This window comes from Bolinopsis microptera, chromosome 10 (genome assembly GCF_026151205.1).
Source record: "Bolinopsis microptera isolate Bmic1 chromosome 10, MBARI_Bmic_1.0, whole genome shotgun sequence".
In the NCBI taxonomy this organism is placed as follows: Eukaryota; Metazoa; Ctenophora; class Tentaculata; order Lobata; family Bolinopsidae; genus Bolinopsis; species Bolinopsis microptera.
The window spans coordinates 1,113,959-1,137,375 of NC_087081.1; the positions used below are offsets into that span (position 1 = coordinate 1,113,959).

Consider the following 23,417-nt stretch of genomic DNA (forward strand, 5'->3'; position numbering starts at 1 on the left):
TTATAGCGCTATGCACTACTGGGTCGCGCGCGCATCAAATAATGCTTCTCGTATGCAGATCGGCAAGATGTGAAGGATTGACATCGTGAATCAATTCGTTGCTGTACTCCTACACATTCGGTGTTGATTAGATCTTCGAAATTCTTCGCATCATTTATTAAACATCGTTATCTCAAATTATTTGTTATATAGTAGTGTTGAAAGTATTAATATATATATATATATATATAATATACGCCACATAACACATGGCTATGATAATTGACCATTGTTAATGATCTGGCCCGGCGCGCGCTACTTCGTAGCACTTGCCATCGGGCAATTTCGAGAAGAAAGCGGCGCGCGCTACTTCGAAGAAATTTAGACGAGTAACATCTGTCAAATGTTTGATTCGCTTTGAAAATCTTCAGCTTCGCTCGTGCTACGAAATTGCAGTACGCCGTATATTCAGTATTTACCTAACCATGTGCTTTCGCGCCACTGCGGACGCTTTTGTTTCAATTTCACAAGTAAAGAAGGAGGCGCAAGGGCTCTGGATTTGTCATACGTTGTATGACCCGCCGAGCACGAGTGCGCGGCTCCCCCTGTATCGTAGAAACTGTACTTTATAGTGAAATGACGATGGGGGTCACGACGTGATACAACTCTGAATAGAGCAACGCCGTATATTGTATACTAGGAACGTTACGAGCTTGATATGAAAGGGTTGGCATTATATACGATCTATAAAATACGAACATTAAGCATTTAATGGATGATGTTCACCAGTATGTTTTATAGTTTAATTCATAATTCACCCTGCGCAATAAAATGTTTTCATTGACCAAGCTCATAGTGAAGCCGAAAACTGTCGACGCGATTAGTTCAACTTAGCACGTGTTTCATATTATTATCAGGTTTTAAAATTATAATATTTAATTTTATTTTAGTCTTTATGCTTTAAGCTTGCAGGATAGTTATTGAATGCAAAATAAATACCATAATCTATTGAAGCATTATAAGATGGCTTATAAAAACTTAATGTTTCAGTTACGTGGCTTAGTGTACGTTTTTGCATATAACGGGTTTTTAAATATTTTACGTTGACTTGCCAAAAGCAAAAGCAATTTAATTGCTGTCCAGTAATTTCTAAATGTAAATTTTGAATTGCAAAATGTCCAATTTTAAAGTATTTATCGAGCAAAACAAATTTTGTTGTTTTACTGTATATTCATTACTTATTTCATACATTTGCAATTTGCTTCACAAATTTTGCTTCGCAGCGAGCGCGACGCGCATCTATATTTTCAAGTGACACACAAACTTCTCATAAATCTATCAATTATTGGCGCTAGCGTGATTTCGGCACTGGATAAAATCCAAAGAGCGCGTAACATGAAATTCCTCACCTGAACTTCGGCGATCCAGCATTCTTGTGCCGTGGTGCAGTTGAGTAGTGCTTATGTTCAATTGATATACAAGTGATATACAATTCCATTGATTGTGTATGCTTACATTGTTACCAGGAAGTTACCCCATTTACTGTTCCTCCTGGGTTATTTTGCAAGTTTACTGATTAGAAGGTCCATCATGGATAAGGTACCTACTAATTGGCCAATCACTCTTCGTGAAATGGAAAATAAGACCAATTAATTGCAGGGTATCTACCATTATCTGAATGCAGTTGCATCAATCTACAACCACATCCTCCGCATTTGGTGCTCTTGATTTTGGCATGGGTCGATTATACCAGTTCGTATGTTAAGATGCGTAGATACTTCTTTTGGGGCATAAAATGTTAGTGGTTAGTACTTATAATACTCTTTAGACATGACACATATATTTTTTGGTTTTATAGTTCGGCCTCAACAGCCAACTGTGATCATTCTGATTATCCATAATCGCATCTGCATCGGCCGATCTTAGAATGAATCCTGAAATAGCGCGTGGCGATCCGTGAACAGAAAATGGCGGCAAAATGGGCCACGCGAGTGTAATCCTGCACTAGCGTTACCTAAGGAATTTAATTCGAGGACCTCTGATCTTCAAGGAATATCACATGCTATGGATCTTTAAACTTCACGGGCTTTCCTTTTCTAGCCGGTCACACCTTTTCCCTTTGAATTTCGTTGTTGCATCTGTTTTGCAATTGATTCATATTTAGTTGGTTTGTACTAACTACAATTTTGACTGTGAACTAGTCATGTGCTGATTGCCTAATCCTCTAATCAATTGATTTCATTCAGCATGTTATAGCGAATCAAAGCGGAACTCAAGATGAGCAACGCTCGAAGTTCTACTTTCAGTAAGTCCACTTTCTTTTTAGGATTATTGTATTAAACAAACAATACAAATTACAGATAGATGATATTTAATTAAGAGGGAGATAAAATGAATTAAATCATACCGTCGAGAAAGCCCCGAAACAATCATATTGCTCGGTGTGTCGCTATAGAAATGTTCAGAAATTCCAAAGATACCATCAAACATCATCTGATTAAGTAGGACGGATCCAATAAAAGGTTATCTCATGATGTTAAAGTATACCAAAACATTGTATTAATTACTCAAACCATAACACACTGTCTATAATTCCCTCATCAAATCCAGTCACTCCGCACAAGGACTTGATTTCTAACAAATTTAGCTAGATGACAAATTAAACCAGATTTGATAGTATTATTATATCATTAAGCCGTGTCTTAAACGTTACGATCTTCAGACTTTATCTCACTCACTTAAAACCTACACCTAGTTGATTTAGTATACAGTAGTCTATTACAGAATCCAGTTACATCCACATCTAACAGCAAGCTGCAACGTCAGCTCTCCTGTAATTAACCGTGTCTCAATACGTGTACTATTACTCTCCTATAAAAGTGTTAATACATACAGGGAATACACTTTGTGCTTTATGGTTTGTCGATAAAGTATGGTTTTGTTGTAAGTTTTATAAGATAGTTGACAGTGTCGTGATATTCATGATTCCTTCCTCTTCACTCAACAGGCCTGCTGGTGAGTGGTGTCCCTTGTTAGATTTATAAATGTTACTTTTTAATTGGGCGGAATTTTAAAGTATAGTTTCATCAAGATTGAATCTAATGTATGTGGTCACTGATTTTGGGTGGATGCATATTCGAGCCCTTGCAAGTTCACTCACCACACTTTTAACTTCACTGTGGGAGAATATGACACTTCAAACCAAAGCAGTTAACCAGTTACTATGGGCGTTAACGGTGTACTGTACAGCTCCTACACTTCCCATTGGTGCAATGACATCACGTGACAAGTCGTCCCGGCGACTGATTGGTTGCTTGGTTACAAAAGCTTCCTGGAGATATTATCATGATGGTATCCTGATCAGTGTTAATTATCGGTCCTAAAAGAAATGTCACGTGATGTCTACAATATTTGCTCCTTCATAAAACACATCATTGCTGGTTCTCTGAATTCCACTGGTAACATTTAACCTGTCTCTCGGAACGTTACTTGGTTCAAATAACAAACGGGTCTCAAACGATTCTCCTGAGTGTTTAAACGATTTTTGATTGATAGGTTGAAACAAGAGAAAAATGCTATCAGCTTTATGAATTGCTAGTATTTATCTTTAATGTGGTTTGGCTTCCAATAATTAATCAAACCTTACATACCTTAAAGGTAATTAAAATCTAAAGAACAATTTTGTTCACAACCACAGTCCTCCCAACCGTTATAAATCTAGAAGAAACTAGCCTTTCACCATACCTCTAATAACACTAATCCTCACACATTGACCACCCAAAAACTCAATCACTCGCCCTAACATGCTTGCTCAATTAACCACATTTGTCGTTAAGTAAAGTCCCGGGACCCTTAAGCTTCCTCCGCCGGCCCTCTGAAAACCGCTGTGTTGGAGCTCATTGTTAATAAGTCTGGAATACCCTTTTAAGGACACACTCGTTAAGTATATTCATTGAAATTTAAGTAATTTCAAGTCTGGAGGTCAACATATTTATTACTGTACTGGTAGCCCCAACTGATTGTAATGTTATAAATACAAATTTAAGTCTGTAAAAACGATATTTTGATGATGCACGATGTCTCAACGTGCCCTATTCATCAAAAAATTCTCACGTGTCACACAAAAAACTCGCTCTCAAAAATAGAGTGTCTGCAAATGGAGCATGCTAGAGTTTTTGTATTAGAAGCATTGCTTGTACAACTCCCCTTCGCGGTCTCTCGCTCTCCTCCCATCAATAATACTTTATAGAATTACTTGACAGGCAGAATCTGCTTCTCATGTATATCCATTCACTGCACACAATTGCCAGTACACTTTCCGATGCTGCCGTCTGATTGGTTGGTTGCGGGTCACGTGGAGCTTTCCTGCTCTCTGATTGGCGGAGCTCTCAAAATGCTGTTTGAATAGCTCGGGAAACAAGCACAATGTACATTGTCACGAGATTCAGATTAGAAGAGATTTATATCCGAAGAGGCCTCATTTTTTGTGTCGCAACTTTCTGACGTGTTGCTATTTATTGACGAGTTTTTGTGTCAAGTGTGGACGTTTTGTCGGAATCTGATTGGTTTGAGTCAGCTATGACCTCTACTACGGTTGCCACAACTAATTCAAGTAAGATATTATCATTACTCTGTGATAAAAGCAAATTGTACCCTGTTAAAAGCGTTAATTAGATACAAATTTCGTTTGACGCAGAATTTTAGACTGATGCTCTTAGTAACAAAATAGCCTTCATAAAATTTGATCCGAAGAACTCAAGGCTTTTAGAGAGACTAAATCACCCTATTTCTTGTAATTACCACGTGTCATGACGTCACACACCACGTGTCATGACGTCACACACCACGTGTTATGACATTTGCTCAAGGCATTTAAAAGTCTATCAAAGAGACTAAATCACCCTATTTCTTGTAATTACACGGCCTAATTGGAGATATTAATGCAAGGGCGGCAATTAACACGAAAGATCATTCCACCCCTTCAAGAAACTTCACTCTCATTTCACCACCAAATAGTCCCTTCCACATTTATTTTCCTACGTTTGAAACCCAATTTACGGTCCCAAAACCGGGTCCCCGTTTAGTCCACCAATTAGTCCCCGAAATCCCCCTTGTCGGCTCCGTGTTAAATAGAGGAGCCCACTGTTTTGTTCACCAAATACGGAATAAACACGAGCTACCCAGCTAACATCACACAACCCCTTATAAACCATCTCTTTGAGGACCCCAAGTGTGGTGCAGTCACGTGACTGCCCACGTGACTGCCCACGTGGTGGTGGTCACGTGATCTCACCTGACACACGGCACTTATACCCAAACAAGAGTTCAGGCCCCCCGAGGGGGACGTGAACTGTACGTGGCGTATTAACTGAGCGCATTGTCGTTCTGTGGCACTGGGGTTCGTTTCAAGTGTAGTGTGGCTCTACAGTCTTCCTTTTTTCAAAAAGGTTTGTTAACTTCAAATATCTGGGATTCGAATTTTTAAATCTGTGGAGAAATTGGATTTTAATCTCGAACCCACACCCATAATTTTCACAAGATTTCTAGTTGATAGTGGATCAGTTCCGGCTGGTCAATTTCAACAGTTATCTCAAATAATTTGTATACTTTTCTGGCCTCGTTCAACTAAACCGGGTCCGTTGGACTCCACATCACGTCATACCATACGTCATAGACACCCCGAACTTTATATCCAATCTTAAAGCAACGCGTCAGATTTAAACACTTCTCACGATATCACGTGATGCTAAATGTGGTTTCACTGATCATCAATCATCGTATAATACAGGGGTGTTTCATCATACATATATATGTTTAATACTTTCAACACTACTATGAGGTACTATATAACTCATCATTTTGATGAATATGTAATGGAGCCGAATATGTTTTATGTTGCGTTAGGGTAGCAAGTACATCTGCATGGTACGGTGATTCTGGTTGATTCTTTGGTTGTTTCCTTGCCTATTTGATTTGCATTTTAGCTCAATCACAAACTACTTGAAATTGGTGCATCAAGTTAAGTACTGTGAGCTTGCTTGACATCGATTGGTACCCACGAATACGGGGTTGTGATTGGACGTTCTGGTCACGTGTCGTAAATACGGTTGTCTGATTGAGTAATTTGTTGGGGTACCTGTGGGACAGAAAATATAATGAATATCAATTAGGTGTATTTTTCAATCACGTAACATGTAATTGACTTGGTGTGTAATCAGAGATTCCTTATTCGTTTCTTCCTGGTCTACCTGATTTTCCCTGGAAATTGGTAATTAACTATTTCAGTTGTTGGTCGTGATCCGTCTTGTGTGTGTTACTCAATTAACTTTCATTTCTTTTGGTTTAAGTTGATTTCAAGTTTTACTTCAATCGAATGTTTCTTCGTATCAACAAAGTTGCAGTCTGCTGCACGAAAGTTGTCGTAATCTTCCCCTCTAGCAGCCCAGTTTGGTGAACCACAGTTAGTGAGCCAGAAGTGCATGTTCCCCGATCATTTAGCTACTTGTCAGCTGATCCCAAGACACGAGATCTCACGCTAGATCTCGTTGTGACTTCGTTACACATTCTGATCACATTCCACCTCAAGTGATCTCATTAGGATCACGTGATTGGGCCATTATCATGTGAGAAAACAAGTCAATTAACTTCTCTCCTACATTAAGAAAATATGTCAATTAGCTGATCACACTAGCTTGTTAATACGTAAACCTTTCTTTGTACAAAGGCCTGGCCCAACTCAACCCAGATCACTTTTAAAAGTTTCCTTGATTGTTATCAGCCTTTTCTTCCATGGTTGATGATTTGCTGTCCCGGGCTGATGATTTGCCGATGAGTTGTAGTGTTGACAAGATCCGGTGATGTTTAATGTTATCAAGTTCACAAAGCTGATCACAAGTGCGAAAGCTAATCTGTCACTAGTCCCATAGTGTCGCAACTTTCCCAGAGTGGCTAGTTTTAATGTCAATGTGTCATGATAATAATATTGTTTTTAACGACAGATAGTTAGCATATTGAGGGTAAATTGAGGTATGTTACTGATAAAATATTGTTATAAAACTCGCTTGAACAAAACCTCGTAATCAGTTTCTAGTTTGATTCCTTCTGTTTGCATATAAACATTTCTCTTTTTTTTTTAAAGTACCATTTTCTTAATTAGATTCGTGACCTCATAGTTTGTACTTCTGGTTCCTATCAATCAAATCCCCATCTGATTCTAAATTTTAATTCGAGCCTTCGTCATATCTCTGACTCAGAATTCCAGTGTCATGACCCCTCAAACCATTTAACTCGTCACTTAGAAGACTTAGTCTAGTTCCACTGCAGTGTTCACCCAGCCCCTCAATATTTGAAATTCCCGCCTAAACTACGTAACCAATCCCCGTTGTTTTCATAGCGGGTGGTCCTCCTCCAGCCCCCTAATGAATCTCACTACTCCAGATTAGATTACAGGACGTTCATTTTCAAAGTACACGAGAACTCCTGCCGTACATCCACTTAGCTCCCTCACTGCCACCTTGGATCAGGTCTGTACCTGCCGGTACCACCATCACCTCCACACTCCAATTTAACCCTAATATCCTTTATTGGACCTATTGTTTTAAAGTTATCTCAAATGAGCCTGGTGGTTAGAAGTAGCCCTTTAGAGAAAGAAGTATTTCAGTATTTTGAGAGCGTGACCCGAGGACCCTGGAGCAGTTTGGAAAGAGACGTAAGGGACCATATTGGGGCTCAGTAATGCCATTTAAAATAATATAATCAATAAAATCATGTGGGCTGGGTTGCATGTTAGCTGTTTATGTTTAGTCCAAGTTCTTTAAAATTGCTTTATAATTGATGGGTTTATATTTGAACTACTGATAGTATATACTATATAGTTTTAAGAGGAAGTTTATAGTCCAAGGTGTTGTTTTTACGTTGATAATATGTCAGAAAGTAGGATATCATTGCAGCTCTGCGCTCCTCCCAGCCCAGCTCGGATAGAATTCTATTTTTTGACATCTCTGACACGCTTTTTCCGGACAGATGTGTAGGAAACGTTTTGAGTATAACCCAATCAGACACGTTGCTTGTACCACGTGCTTCTTTTCCACCGATCAGCGTTAAGCATATCAACTTCCAGCCAATCAGAAGCCGATCTGAGTCACGTGTCAGCCGGCACGAGCAGTTCCTTGTACTCAGAGTACTATGATCTCAAGTTTCGTATCACTCTATCTTTCACCTAATTCTAGCTGTCAACTTGGGGCTGGTGTTTGTTGTTTTTTTGGGATCCTCCTTCGTGATATTCTATGCTTTTGTTCACAAGGAACACGCTAGTTATTGATTGGTGTTCGTACGCCCTGTTTCTCTCGTAATTGGAGCTGTTTGTTAACGGATAATGTTTGTTAGTTTTTTGGGAAACTCCTCTAAGATATCATGATATTTAAAAGGAGCACGTTTCAAGGGTTATCAATCAGTTTTTCATTTGTGATTTGTTAGATGCCCGATTTCTGTCGAAGATGGTCCTTGGTTCTTATTCAAGGCCTCATTATTGTCACTGATTTTATCCTGCTTCATGTTGACTTGATAGCAGTACGTTTCAATTTAACTTCTTGTCCCACTATTTGTCCCACAATTTGTCCCACTACTAATCCCAATACTTGTCCAACTACTTTGTCCTACTTTGTCCCAAAGAGCAGTAGGTGACGTCGCAGTCCCCGGACTGTTGAGGGGATGTCACTTTACTAACCCTCAAGGTAATTGGTGTCACCGCCACAACCAACTCTCTTTCTGCCCTGAAAGCTTGCCTCAATTATACGCCAATTACTGTACATTTAGCTTGCCATCAGGGAGACTTCATGCCTATTAATGAGATCTATAACCATTGTAATGACCACCATTTACCCCCGCCATCCCCCGCTTACCTTCTCTCTTACACGCTGCTATTGTTTCTTTGATCGTTGTAAATTCTCTAAATTCCTTGTTCACCGCTCCACTTGCTTCCCTATTGTTAATCACTAATCAGCGATTGTTATCTCTAATTATTCCAAATAGGCTTGGTGCACCAACTGCTCGAGTACACTTGTTCGCTTGATACACTTGTATCAGTGCACTAATAGGGTCTGCTTGTTAGATGCACTTATGTGGATTGTGGAGGCTGATTATAAGACACCACCCTGGCCATTGTCCTCGGACCCTTGTTTGTAACGAGTAAGTTACCCTAGTTATCTCAAATAGCTAAACTGTTGCTTTCTCTTGCAACTTTAGTTGCGAGTAGTTGGGCTTTTAAAAAGAAAAACGCTTTTGGCCTATTCTTTGTGACTCATCAGTGACTGATGAACATTTGGCAGTTAAATTGTACTCTCAAATTCCTCATGTCTAACAATGTAAACATGTTCTACCAGTAACCATTTCCGAGATTAGCTTTTATTTCTCACATACATTAGAAGTGATGTTATTTTAGCAGCTTGCCGCCACTATCAGACCCTCTACACATAGTACATTCCATATACATAGTACATTCCATATAGTACATTCCATATACTCTGATAACCACTTCCTCGAATACATATTTAAAGAGGTCAGTGATAATCAGCATTTAGCATTGGTGATAACTCAATGAGTGTCGAACAAATATTTTTCGTGCTTTTCATAGTTATGATTGCTTGTTCAATCAGGTTAAAAACCCATTTGGGTAACAGGTACTATGTAATTGGGTTTTGCAATTAGACCTTATTATTCGACACTTCCTCTTTTAATTCTAGTTATCATAATGGGTTAAATTCCTAGATTGAATTGATTAGTTTATAATTTTGATAAAGTAGTTATCTGCTGGTATTTAAGATTGCTTTGTCCTAATCCAGGTCCCCTCAAAAACCATACAGAGTACCTAATCTTGTGTTGTTCTTGCTTACATTTCCACCAGTTTATCAGTTATAAATATCTTCGTTATCGATAATCAGAAATACTATCGTCTTTAAACCACAGTTCACTGCCACCATGTTAAACAGAGTCAGTATTTATCGTTACAACCGCTGGTGCTCCAAATCAAGCAAGCTCTTCAGCCAGTTTCCCAACAGGTCTAAACATCCCGATCCTATCTTGCTTGATATTATCACCTCTCCGTTTATTAATCGTGTGCTGTTTGGATAATATCTCTCAGATATCCTTGTTACATCACGTGATCTCATCTGTCTAAAACTGTACGAGGTCTTATTTTCTAGTCCTGTGTTTTTGTGATAAGCTATTCAGTCAATTAGTAGGACAGTTTGTTTTGAAAGGTCATTGTCTAAAGTCTGTTGTCGTTAGTTCCGCCGGATATTCGAGATGCTGTTTAATGGGATTATTTTCAGTTCACAGATGATTATAAAGTTCCACTTCAAGTTTGACACGTTGTCTGTTGTCAGGTCGCTCTGAATTGTACTAGGTTCGGTTATTGACTTCTCTCTTTATGATCTTTGTCAAGTCACAATTAGATCTTCTATTCTATGATGTCGTTAGGTTTGTAAACTTGAGCGTCTAGGACGAACAGTGGCCATGGATTGCATATTGGTTCGTTATGCAGCTGTTTTCTGCCGGGTTGTATAGATTGTTTAAGAAGCTAAGTTGCAGAATGGTTGAATGTGCAGTAAGGTTCAGGCTGGAGAATGTAGCCGTTCCTGACAGAGGTTGTGAAGCTATCACAACAGCGGGGCTACAGTATCTACGGTAGTCCAACCTGGTTGGTATTTTCTCGTGCACCCCCTCATTAATAAAATGATCCCCGGACGGCCCTACATGTTCTAGATCTCCTCTCCAGCCACCACCACAGGTCTCCAATCTAGCCAAGGGTCTGTTAATCATCCAACCAATCAAACACTAGATATCTACCACACGTGGTATTTGGTTAGCCTATCAGAAAGCAGGATTGGATCACGTGATGCTAGATCAGCCAATGAGGGTCCAGTATGACGTCACATGGTGTGAACATGAGAGATGTGACACTATGAGTGAGCACAATAACGTGCTCCACGACTGTTCATGAGTCCTCCACACATGTTAACCCAGTGCCCCGTATCTACTTGCCATGCAGTCGTTGTATCTCAAAGGGATCTCTATCTGTTAGGCGTATCCCCCATTCTTTTGAAGAGGTGAAATGACAGTTGACATGATCTAGAGCGCCTCCCCCAATCAGGATTGAAATCTGTTCCATTGTTCAAAACCACTGCTAATTCCTCACGTCTAATCAAAGGTTCTTATTATTTGCAACAATATCTGGGTGTGTATCAGGGTGTATGACAGATATGTGGTTAGCAGAGTGTATGTTTTCACCTATTATAATCCTGGAGTTCTGGACTGAACTTCACATTTCCACTTTAGTTGTCCTAGTTTTTAGCGCGTCGTGATAAGATAAGAGTTGATTGATGTTTACCTTTCTTCACTATACACTGATTCTCATAATCGTAGGTTATATTTCCCAAGTAATCCAATTATTGACGAGCAAATCTAGCCTAGCTCACGATTTGCTGCCATCGAATAGGGATTCACTCTCAGATCTCATTGACTAATCGGGAACATCACAAGGTCCTACCGTCCAATCAGAGGCGAGGACCCTGACCACGTGAAGTAAATAATAGCGTGATGATAATACCTTCAACATTTGGCAAGTTGATCTTAGTATCTCCTGGGAATCCCCCATTTCTGAACTTTGAGACCAGTCATTTTCCTGGTTGTGATGTGAGAATTGAGTGACCCTGTTTACTTATTGAGCTTAGATTTCCTGAGATACATGCTTGTTGCTATCGGTCACAGGCTCCTTTGAATTGTTCTTATTGACCCTAGGTTTTATTCAGTTACATCCTGGTCTTATGAAAAAAGCCTCATTTCTTACTTACAGAACCTATAGTTGATCCTTTAAATTTGCAGATCTATTGTTATTCTGAGTCTCTATTAACGTTCCCTCTAACATTGTTAGACATAACAAACACCATTCCGTTGTTCTGAGCCCCAAAACTCGCCTTAAAACCCAATATCGTTACACTTAGTTACTTTCCTCATATCAGTAACTTGTTCCCCTCCCTTGCATCCAGCCCTTACTTGATACTAGTATAATGCTTGCATCCAGCCCTTACTTGATACTAGTATAATGCTTGCCTCGTATCCAGCCCTTACTTGATACTAGTATAATGCTTGCATCCAGCCCTTACTTGATACTAGTATAATGCTTGCATCCAGCCCTTACTTGATACTAGTATAATGCTTGCCTCGTTTCCTCAGATACCGGATCCTCCCCTAGGGCTATGAGTCCTAACTCGCCTGTTTCTCCACCATCTGATCCTAGTTACCACCCCTATTGTCCGCCCCTGTATCCGATATCAGCCAATAGGATCACAGAACTGTAGTCACGTGACTAATCAGATAGCGAGGTTTGGTCACGTGATCACGAGATCTCGGATAGCCGGAGTTGGTGGTTTTGTGTTGAAATGAGCAGAGGGAGGGCCAGGGGAGTGTTGATCTTGTTATTGAGTGTATATATGTTAGGAGATCTCAGCGTTCATTACTATCAGTTCAACATTGCTTTATAGTATCTGTTTTTTACGACTGTATCTTTTATATAATATGAGCTTCTTGTATCAGTTTGTGCTTTGTTTTGATTAGTATACTAGTATAGTTGAGATACTAGTAAGATAATAGTATATTTCTAGAACATCATGTTGGGTTGTAAGATTGTTTATTGTTCATGACCTTCAGACAAACTGACTTGCTTAATTGTAACTCTGGTAAATTGTATTCCAAATCTAATCCCAATATCCGCCTAGCTTAAACCTATACCACAATCCTTATGACTCATTTCTCTTCCCAACCTCAGAAGCGTCGCTGTATCAGGACCAAAGGTAAATTCTAGTTTAGGACCTCGCAGTTAACCTCACAGTTAACCTCGCAGTTAACGTCACAGTTAACCTCACAGTTAACCTCACAGTTAACCTCGCAGTTAACCTCGCAGTTAACCTCGCAGTTAACCTCACAGTTAACCTCACAGTTAACCTCGCAGTTAACCTCACAGTTAACCTCGCAGTTAACCTCGCAGTTAACCTCGCAGTTAACCTCACAGTTAACCTCGCAGTTAAACTCGCAGTTAACCTCGCAGTTAACCTCACATTATAAACTTCTCACGAAAACTTGCTGTTTCATCACTTTGTTATCGGCGGCTTCGACTCCGGAAATTACATAATACAGGTCAAAAGTCAAACGGGAATCGAAGTCAACTAATAAATACATTTTATCACACTTCTATTCTAACAGAGAAACCTGTATACACTAACTGTAGCTTAGTATATTCAATACATACTCTGTTAAATGTCTACACATTTACTACTGCCCACAATAATTCTAGAACTTTCCTCAACACTCGATACAAAACCATGTATGAATTGAGAAAATAGTTATAGATTGAGGGCGAAATGCCTCATTGAACAACTGTAAATACCCCACACATATCCCTACACCCACCATTAAAATTAATGTGGAGTTCTCATTAATTCCCCTCATATAACCAACAAGTCTGCGGGGTGGAGAGTCGCTGTAATTACATCCACCAACCCTCATGCTCCCCGCACCATCAGACACCATCAGCACCACTCTAACTGCTTGTTTCAATTACCGTACGTCACGTGGCCCCCACTAATTGATCACCAACCAGCCCCCTAACAACCGACCAGCATGTTGGTTCAGTGTGTCACGTGATCTGAGTATGGCGAGCTGTGTCGATTTGGCGAGTCACGTGACACTGTTAGAGTGCGTAAATTGAGCTCAGGTGACCAGAGTGGTAGGTCGTTAGAAAGAAGGCTAGGGTACATAGGGGGGAGGGGCTCATAACCCAGCATCCTCATTTGATTTCATCAGCACTTCATTGGTTTGACACCTACTTTTATCTGCTTGAAACCGCACTTTATTGGGTTTACCCTGCTTGCAAGTTCCGTTCTATATCCGTGATCCCGAATACTGTTATCAGTTTCTACTTGAAAGTTGTCATGGTTGCTCATAAGAAAAGTAAGTATTTCGAACCAAAGTTTAGTGTCATTGAAGTAGGTTTTGAATAGTTTTGCGACATTTCCTTCCAACAAAACAACCAAAGTTAAGTCCCACCACATAATTTGTACATTACAAAACGTTTACTTTTTGTACTAGCTGGCCCACCCCCTATTGTTGTTATATAAGCCCTGTGTACGTGTGAATGTCATGCTCCCTCATGTTAAACACCCTCCCATTCTCACAATAATACTGACAGCTCACTTTAGAATTCACAGCGGGATCCTTACTTCCACACGATATCAAGCAACTCTTCCAACCCCTGAATAACATCCATACACTCGCCACATTCCCTCTCTAAAACAGCCTGTCACGTGACGTCACGACAATGTCACGTGACGTCACGACAATGTCACGTGACTTCAGGTCCACTTCGTCACAAGCAACATCTCGTCGTGCAAGCATTGCACAGTTGTTGTCTGTTGTTGAGAGGTGTGTTTGGAATCTATTGACAGTTGTCGTATGCAGACTGTTTTCTGTTCCTTGTTTTTCTGTTGTGTGTCAAACACTGGAGTTGAGAGCTGACTAAAATCTTAAAATCTCCAATTTCGTAAGAACTTTATGAATTCTCGTTACTTAGCTATTGCAGTAGATAATTCACTTTTAAGTGAGTAGGATATCCGATTAAAAATGCTAACTATAACCCAAAAGATAAGATATCACTCCCATGCCAATACCTCTGATCATTTCTCCAGTTTCACCCTCAGATAACATGCCCACCCAAATCACACAAACTCGACCCCTCTTAACATCAACACTACCCTTGCTCTCCTGAAAACTTAGAAGTTTTTAGTGCTCCAGTCCTTTTCCCATGCGAGTCTAGACGTGAATATCGGGTGTATGTGTACAGTAACTAGTGTAATGTTGTCCAGTGATCATCACGTGACACTGCGTCGTCCAATCAGGATGCTTGGTTTAGTCTCGTGGGTTGGTATCTTCCAATCAGGACGCTCCCTAAAAAGTAGTGCATTTTTTCCAGGCTTGCGGAAGGAGTGTTAGTTTAGTAGATAGTATCTTGTAGCTGTATCCTGCTGTCTGTTCCTCTGACAAGAGCTCCTCTAAAAACTAACAGAAGTAGCCGCCGCAATGTTTACACTCTGTCTATGTTTATTTGCACTAGATACACTGCTGCTACTTCTGCTCTTTTTCAAAACTCCCGCCGATCTGCTTACCCCGTCATTGGACTAAAATAAAGCAGTTTTATTGGCTGCACCATTCTGGGGCCGTGCTGTGAATGGCTGATACTTGTCACATGTATATCACTCTGTTTCCTCATTGGTAGATTATCGTGTCACGTGACTGGGAATGTGCACCGCTCTCCAGGAAATGATATTTGTACTGGAGCGAGCACTTGTGTTCACTTTGTTGTTTAGTACTCCCTGTTTCGAGCCTGACTCAGATACTGTTTATCGTTGGTGTAACGCAACTGTAACGATCTTGTAACGCACTTTGTAACACGTATCTGTTGTGATACAGCTATAATGAAGCGAGCAAAGTCAGTGTACTTCACAGCAGATTCCGGAGGCTGCTTTCCCTGGAGACGAAGTAATGTGACGTCACAATGTCACGTGACGTCACAATGTCACGTGACGTCACAATGTCACGTGACGTCACAATGTCACGTGACGTCACAATGTCACGTGACGTCACAATGTCACGTGACGTCACGACAATGGAGACGAAGTAATGACATTTTCAGTTCCTCATTTCGTAGAATCACGTCAGTCTGCAGTATTAAACACCAGTCTGTTCATATCACGTGACTGAATAATGGTCACGTGGGGTCTTTGTAGACACAACATCCATTGTATCACATATCACAGTAAATTGAATTTACGGATAGAATTATAATGTAGTTCCACACACACACACAAGTGACTCTATAACATTGTTTACAGAAGTTCCCTCTCTTTTTTGAATTTCTGAACATTAGCCCCAGAGCGACACACCATCTCGTGTGATGTAAACACAACGCGTGCTATTTTCTGAGCAGTGAAACTTACTACCAAAGTCATGAGGAATAGTTTAAAATATTGAAAACTTCATCAAGCTGAATTCTTTCACTGTCAAGAAAAACCGCAAAATGAAAATCAAACCTTTTTGAATGATGAAAAATTATAAAAACAATCAAAGTGTGACTGTCATGTATTAAAAACGAAACAATTTTCCCAACAAATATTTGTGTAAATTTTTATCTAACCGAATATTTGTTTCAGATAACATGCCCCTTGTGTACACGCAGAATAACGATGAGAATTATCCGCCGATAACCTCAATGCTGCGTAAGACGAAGCGTGATGAGCCTCGTTTGGCTGGAACCGCTAGCAAGAGACCCGCTCTGGCTTCAATCAACAATATTCAGAGTATTGGAACTGCTAACAGCGATCTTGGAAAGGTAAATTTCATAGAATGATCTACTTGTAGAATATTAATCATCTGATCTAAGTTATTACATGATTTTCACTTTTTGAAATATTTACCCCCATTAAAAATAATTCTAATTCCATTAATAACACTGGGTATCCTCAGCAAATCAAACAGCGCCAGACGAACCCATTCAGCGTTCGAGTGGACACCAAGAAACCCTCTCCAAAACAGAAACAGATCGCCTCCCGCGCTCAGCGCACGTCCTGCACCAACAACTCCCGTCTCTCCTCAGTCGCTAACGTCATGAGACAATCCACTCTCTCCTCCTTCAGTACTAACACCACCACTTCCTCCACCTTCTCAGTCTTCAAAGACAGGTCCTCCGTATCATCATCCGCTCCCGCTTTAAGTGCACTGAGAGACAGAACAAACATCCCTACCACCACCACACCCGCCTCCAGTAAACCCTCAGAATGTCCCATGTCTGTGGAAGCTTCTCGCACTCCCAGAAGTACTCGAAGTCGTCATGCTTCTTGTGCTTCTCTGCGGAACATGGATATCGACGAGTCCTCAAACTTTTCTGATATGAGCATTGATCTGAAGGAAGAAGCTCCCCTGATCAAGAACATTGATGAAGGTGCTAGTCTGGAAGAAAGTCCAGAGTATGTTGAAGATATTGATAACCACCTGAGGAAAATGGAGGTAAGAATCTCCAAGAACATTGCCGATTTTCTTGTCTTAATTCATATTCGTGCAACGGTTCTAACTAAAGTCTTAGAATTAGTTATCATAATTCTTCTGTTTCATCTCTAACGTATTCTTATCTGCAGGAATTATACAAACCTAAACCAGGCTACATGTCAAGACAACGGTACATCACCATCGCCAACCGTTCCACCGTCATAGACTGGATGTTTGAGGTACTGAACAAGTTTCACATGAAAGTTCGCAAGTTCGACAGATCGTCAACTCGATCAGTACGTTCATATGTGTCGATTGTCGAACCGTTTAAATTATTCAGCATGATATCCGTTTTTATCTCATTTTATAGTACGTACAACAACATTCCCGCCATATTAGAAAGTTTTAATCGATGCTTATCTCAGTTATATAATGTTTACTTAAACACCGTTATCTCTCAACTAACCATCAAATCACCTCAGGTTTGCGACGAATTCCATCTGTCCCAGAAAACATTCCAATTAGCCGTGTCCTACGTTGACCGATTCCTCTCCAAAATGAACATGCCCAGAAAGAACCTCCAACTTCTGGGAACCACTGCATTGTTCATTGCTTGCAAGGTGGAAGAGATCTATGTTCCTGTTGGGAGCGCTCTTGCTGCCAGATTTGTCTGGATTACTGATAACACGTACACAGTTCATCAGGTATGTGTTCTTCAATCTTCATTAGATTACAAGCAATAGCAATTTATAACTTTTCTAATGAGATTTTTGTAGTTGTCTTGGCAAATCTGCATCCACCGATCAGCATTTAAATATATTAACATTGTCATGTGATATTATCATATCAGATATCAAAATACTTTGTCAGATTAGTCTAACATACCTATTCTTTTCAGCTATTCAAGATGGAAGTAATGATCCTCAACAAGCTTGACTACGAGATCAACTCTCCTACAACCCTTGATTTCCAAGATAGGTTCATCAAAGCTTCCGGTGGTGACTGCACCGAGCAGTACTTGACGGAGTACCTCTGTAATCGCTCCCTGATACACGGAGATAAATTCCTCAAGTACACTCCCTCCCTCCTCACAGCAGCAGCTATCGGCCTGTCACGTGCCACCCAGAAACCTACTGAGCCCGTTTGGGTATGTCTCACTTTCTCTTAATATTATCGGCCTGTCACGTGCCACCCAGAAACCTACTGAGCCCGTTTGGGTATGTCTCACTTTCTCTTAATATCGGCCTGTCACGTGCCACCCAGAAACCTACTGAGCCCGTTTGGGTATGTCTCACTTTCTCTTAATATCGGCCTGTCACGTGCCACCCAGAAACCTACTGAGCCCGTTTGGGTATGTCTCACTTTCTCTTAATATCGGCCTGTCACGTGCCACCCAGAAACCTACTGAGCCCGTTTGGGTATGTCTCACTTTCTCTTAATATCGGCCTGTCACGTGCCACCCAGAAACCTACTGAGCCCGTTTGGGTATGTCTCACTTTCTCTTAATATTAGCTGCTATCGGCCTGTCACGTGCCACCCAGAAACCTACTGAGCCCGTTTGGGTATGTCTCACTTTCTCTTAATATCGGCCTGTCACGTGCCACCCAGAAACCTACTGAGCCCGTTTGGGTATGTCTCACTTTCTCTTAATATCGGCCTGTCACGTGCCACCCAGAAACCTAATGAGCCCGTTTGGGTATGTCTCACTTTCTCTTAATATTAAAAAACAATGAGACGCGCCAGTAATCTGCAAATATTTACCTGCACATAGTTCACTATCGGTGTGGGAGTTATTACGTAGGAGCCGTATTATTCCATATAAGGAAAGTGTGCTACACTGAGAGCCTCAATGTACAGTGTGTAGTGTAATTAGCACTACTACTCACTACCAAACAACACTATCCGACACCTCAAGAATTTAGCGCTTTGTTGGGAGTACATTCAATAAATTCCTAAACAATTCCTAAACAATTTATTCTAACCGCCACATTTCTTCAGACTCCAACGCTAGCTCACTACACGAAGTATACGTATCCCGAGATTAAGGAATGTATGTCCGATCTCCTGCAACTCCAAAAGTTGGATGTTACCCCTGATTCCCGTCGTTATGCTGCTGTCTGGAATAAATACAATCTCGCAAGGTATGTTCACAATCTAAGTTATTTAAGCAATTCAAACATCTATTTTTTTGTATCGCTCTGTATAGGAGTGGGTCGACCACTAGGGCTTACAACTTATTCAATTGCTGTCTGGTGGTTACTTCAGCTTGCTAACAAGGTTTCTTGGAACGTGGAATTTTAAACATTTCTAGCCGACTTATCCTCTGAATGTACTCTGGAAGGAGTCTAGTTTTTAGGGATTCTTGATCTCCATCTCCATAATATCTTGAATTTTGCATATGTTTTGCACTTTTATAAAGAGTCAAGGACGAATGTTGCCCGACAGAAGTCATTTTTAAACCGCAGTCCTCGCCCGGTCGCCCAGCCTTGGCTAGAATCCTCAAAACTTGAATGATCGGTCAAAATTCAAATTTGGTATACATAGAAAATAGTCTTGTACCAAAGTAATTTAATCCGATCGTTTTAAATAAATCTAACCGAATACATTTTTCAGATATATGTTTGTGTTACAGAAGCAACCTATCGAGTCCATACCCACACACCAGTGAAGTCCAGAATGGAACCTAATCAAACAAGTCCCCCCTTTGTTCCAGCTCCGGCTCACCGCCACCCCACATTTGGCTGCCAATTAGCTAATTATTTAATTACCAGTTAATTGTTCAGTCAGATGGAATAAGATTCTAACAGAATCACCGATCCCAGGATCGAATCTTTATAAACTCTTGTGTAATTTTTCAGTCAAATGAACACTCAGCCTAATAGTTTTGTTTGTGAATTGCAGTGCTTAAGTTGAACGAATTAAATTATTTCGGTGTATTAACTTACATCAGCAATGAATAATTAATTTCTCGAAGTTTATTTTTGTAGTGTTTTTTCGGGTACACCGGTCGAGGCGGCTGCCCTTCAAATATGTTCACAGACCAAGTTATTTATTACAACCTTGCAGTAATTCAGTTGTTTGCGTGTTAACATTTCGTCGTTATTTTCACAGAATATTTGATTTGATTTTTCTTCGACTTCCTGGTACATGACCAGGATTTATATGACAACTGACAAAACGGACGTGCATCGTTGATAAATAGGACCTAGTTCAAATTAGCTTTAAAATTAGTCTTGTACGATGATATTTTCTAGGATCATGACAAAACCTTTCTGTACATATTTCATAAGATCTGTAAAATTTCGGAACCAAAGTGAAGGTCCAAAAAGCATGAATTCGTAACTCCAAACATTTCATCCTAGAGCTATTATAGTAACCTTTTTGGACCCCATTTGATAGTCTTTTCTATTTAACCTTTTGAGTTTTTAACGGTTATACTACCCATTATATTAGTAGAATAGTGTTCGCGTATGTTGTATTTGTATATAATGATAATTTTACAGCCCTTAAAGGTTAGCTTGGGCAAGTTGAAGTTTGAATGTGTGACGACTATTGTGGCGATCGTTGCTAATTAGTTGATTATTTAACTAATCGGGTAATTACTATTGCTGTCGTATTTCAACAGTTTCTAACCCCCTTATAATGGTGTCTCTTACTTATATTGTTTAGGGAGTTTTGTTTAAGCTTTAAAAACGGTAGTTAGAATTTAAAGTTGTACATGTCTGATGGAGAAATGTACAGCTGGTTACAATTTAGTGTATAAGGTACATGTTTGTAGAGCGGGAAATTAGTTGAGAGAATCCTTTTAGATGCGACCAGAATCAATAATTATACAAAATCAGAATTTGACCAGAATAAGACTAATTTACCAACAATTATTCCAAGGCTGAACCAGCTATTATTCGTCATCTGACAACAAACACATTAAGTTTCATAACACATACTGTCTTTGCAAAGAATCACAAATTTTGCGAGATATCCCGAACACCTGGCCGTATTACATATTACAGATCAATTAGTTAATTGATAAGTCGTATCGCATCGGATATGTCAACTTATTGACCACTCTGGGAACTTTACATAGACCTATTTATTTTTCACCCCTGAATTGGGGCGAGTCCTCCGGTCTTGTTCACACATGATTCAGATCTTGACACCTTACAGATGTTCACTAATTTACAGTGATTACTACCAGCAGTAGGCTAACTTACAGCCCATCTAATAATTTCATCATGTTTGAACAAGACCTGCAGAATTATCGCACCCGTTTAATTTCACCCACATAACTTTAACACAGGGAAAAGGGATCCCAATTTCAAACATAAGAAGATATTTTCAATCTGGCTAAATTAAATAACCATGGTACGTTTTGAGAATTTGATGTAATCTTGCGCAGGGGTCATCTAATCTACATTCTCGGTTCCATGGAAACCCGATGTTGAGCATCGGTATTTATACTAGTCTCGGGGAGGCAGTATCGGTATTCAAACACAAGGAAACATTATTTAATGTTAAACGTTTGTTTATCTTTGTGTTAGGTGTATCGGTATGCTAATCTGCTAGGACCGGTTGTATTTGTTAACCAACTTAAAACCTGAATATTTCCCAATATATTTGAACTTTTGACACAATTAAGAATTGTTTGGATGTTTGTTTCAAACTTCACAGTGCTTTTGAAATTCTCATGATAATAATAATAATGCTCAATTTGTAGTAAAATCATTTAAAAATATGCGTGTTTTATTTCCCCTCGTAAGTAAACAAATTATAGGTTATTATCTATAGATAAGATTCTGTATAGATACTATGGAATTAAACAGAAATCAAACATTGATAAAAATTTAAGTAATCTCAGAAACGGGTATCACATTCAGCTGAATTCCTCTGTACATGACTAGACCTGATGTATCCCACTTTACAACATGAGCACACCTGTTTAAGTACTGATTTCCCCAATACTCATTAGAAACATGTGTGTTTCACGCCAAATCTTAGCTTCATAACAGCTGTTTTTCCTTATCATGCTAAAACTTGAAACCATTTTATCTGCTACCTGCTTGAATTTCTAATTAGAAATACACTCTGTAATCTCCATCATGCTATAATTCTCACGTGAAACCACAGTGAACTTCAAAATATACCATGAATTTATGTATAAACCTTGCGAAGTAACTGATGACTTATTCATTTTCTAATCATCATATTTTTCGGTAGCATGAAAAAGGAGCGTGTTTCTAAAGCAGACAAAAAGCCTGCACGTAAGCATCTGATGAAATTAAACATTTAAAAATACTTCATCACGTGCCTGATATTGATAAAAAATCCAGAGAAATACTCAGATATTTTCCAAAGTAGACTGAATTGTACATAGTAATTAAAATTTGAATTACGTAACTCTTGTTCATTTTAGCATTTCTGGTATGTAGAATCCAGTATGTATGGTATCCAGTTTCCAACGGTATTCTAGCCTCTGGCCACCACGTGCCGCCCGAATCCAAAAATTAATCTTATTCAAATTCTTCAATATCCAATAATTCGATCTGATCCAGTTTTGTTACAGATATTCGTATAATGACTTAACTAATCTAATCCATTTCAATAACCCTTGTGAACTTCAATTGTACCAAATGAAATCTCCACCTATTTAATTTTCAGCAAATCTCTGCAAACTGCGCTGTTATAATCGTATCTTCACAGACATAATAAGATCAAACAGGTAGCCTCAATTACCCCTTATATGGTCATTAATTAGTCTTTATATGGGGTTATATACCCAGCTCTCCCAAATAAGGTATGATCGCTCGAATTAACACGATCTGTTGTTGCTGAGAAAGGCGGCATATTTGAATCTGAGAAGCTGTTCTATTTATAGAAGCATACCAGCTTAGATATTGGAATGAGAGTTTCACGGGAGGGATTCAAGTGTTTCAACCAATGGGATGCCAGTATTTGGGGGCTGGTATAAGGGTGGGAACCAGTTAGAACATTTGTTTTACACATGGTTTTCCCACATATCCATATCAGGAGCCGTGGTCATATTTGTGGAATGTTGGTACCAGGTGGGTACCAGGTGGAGATTGTTTAGTGAGCGTCTAGATGATCAGTAGTAAGAACTAAGACAGCAAGTTTTATGACGTTAATACGATTAAAACGTCTTGTGAACCAGATGCTCAAAGCTGTAAATAAGTCGCAGAGCGTGAGCAAGGAGTAGGTATCAGAGTTTACATTACAGAAAGTAGTCTATACTTTATAGTAGTCTATACTTTATAGTGCTATATTTATCTTGAAGTACCAGCCGGGATTCAGCAGTGTTTTTAAAATGCGCCCAAAAGTCGCTGGTAACTTGT

The 23,417-nt window shown here is 39.6% G+C and overlaps 3 protein-coding genes across 13 annotated transcripts in view; 2 read left to right on the plus strand and 1 right to left on the minus strand.

Moving 5' to 3' along the window:
* LOC134822341 (telomerase-binding protein EST1A-like) overlaps positions 1–195 on the minus strand; it is a 92,762-nt gene extending 92,567 nt beyond the window's left edge. Inside the window, exon 1 of the mRNA XM_063833355.1 lies at positions 164–195. The gene's annotated coding sequence lies outside the window, so the exon portion shown is untranslated. The remainder of the gene's footprint in view (positions 1–163) is intronic.
* Positions 1–23,417, plus strand: part of LOC134822198 (dimethylglycine dehydrogenase, mitochondrial-like) — a 93,398-nt gene that overhangs the window by 4,047 nt on the left and 65,934 nt on the right.
* LOC134822344 (G2/mitotic-specific cyclin-A-like) lies at positions 2,206–21,777 on the plus strand. Of its 11 annotated transcripts, none has more exons than XM_063833363.1 (8): positions 2,206–2,284; positions 16,239–16,417; positions 16,552–17,091; positions 17,220–17,366; positions 17,553–17,774; positions 17,969–18,217; positions 19,069–19,211; positions 19,684–21,777. In XM_063833363.1, the coding sequence occupies exons 1-8, from the start codon at positions 2,257–2,259 to the stop codon at positions 19,736–19,738; spliced, it is 1,563 nt and encodes a 520-aa protein (XP_063689433.1). In that variant the 5' UTR covers positions 2,206–2,256; the 3' UTR covers positions 19,739–21,777. The 11 variants fall into 11 exon arrangements, with proteins under 11 accessions (XP_063689433.1, XP_063689438.1, XP_063689436.1 ...); XM_063833368.1 differs by having other exon boundaries at positions 17,220–17,309; XM_063833366.1 differs by lacking the exon at positions 2,206–2,284 and adding an exon at positions 2,821–2,994 and having other exon boundaries at positions 17,220–17,309.

Coding starts and splice junctions, on each gene's coding strand:
- LOC134822344 (XM_063833360.1), top strand. CDS start 12,776: ATGACTCATTTCTCTTCCCAACCTCAGAAGCGTCGCTGTATCAGGACC. Junction 17,775..17,968: donor ACACGTACACAGTTCATCAG/GTATGTGTTCTT, acceptor TATTCTTTTCAG/CTATTCAAGATGGAAGTAAT. Junction 18,218..19,068: donor AACCTACTGAGCCCGTTTGG/GTATGTCTCACT, acceptor ACATTTCTTCAG/ACTCCAACGCTAGCTCACTA.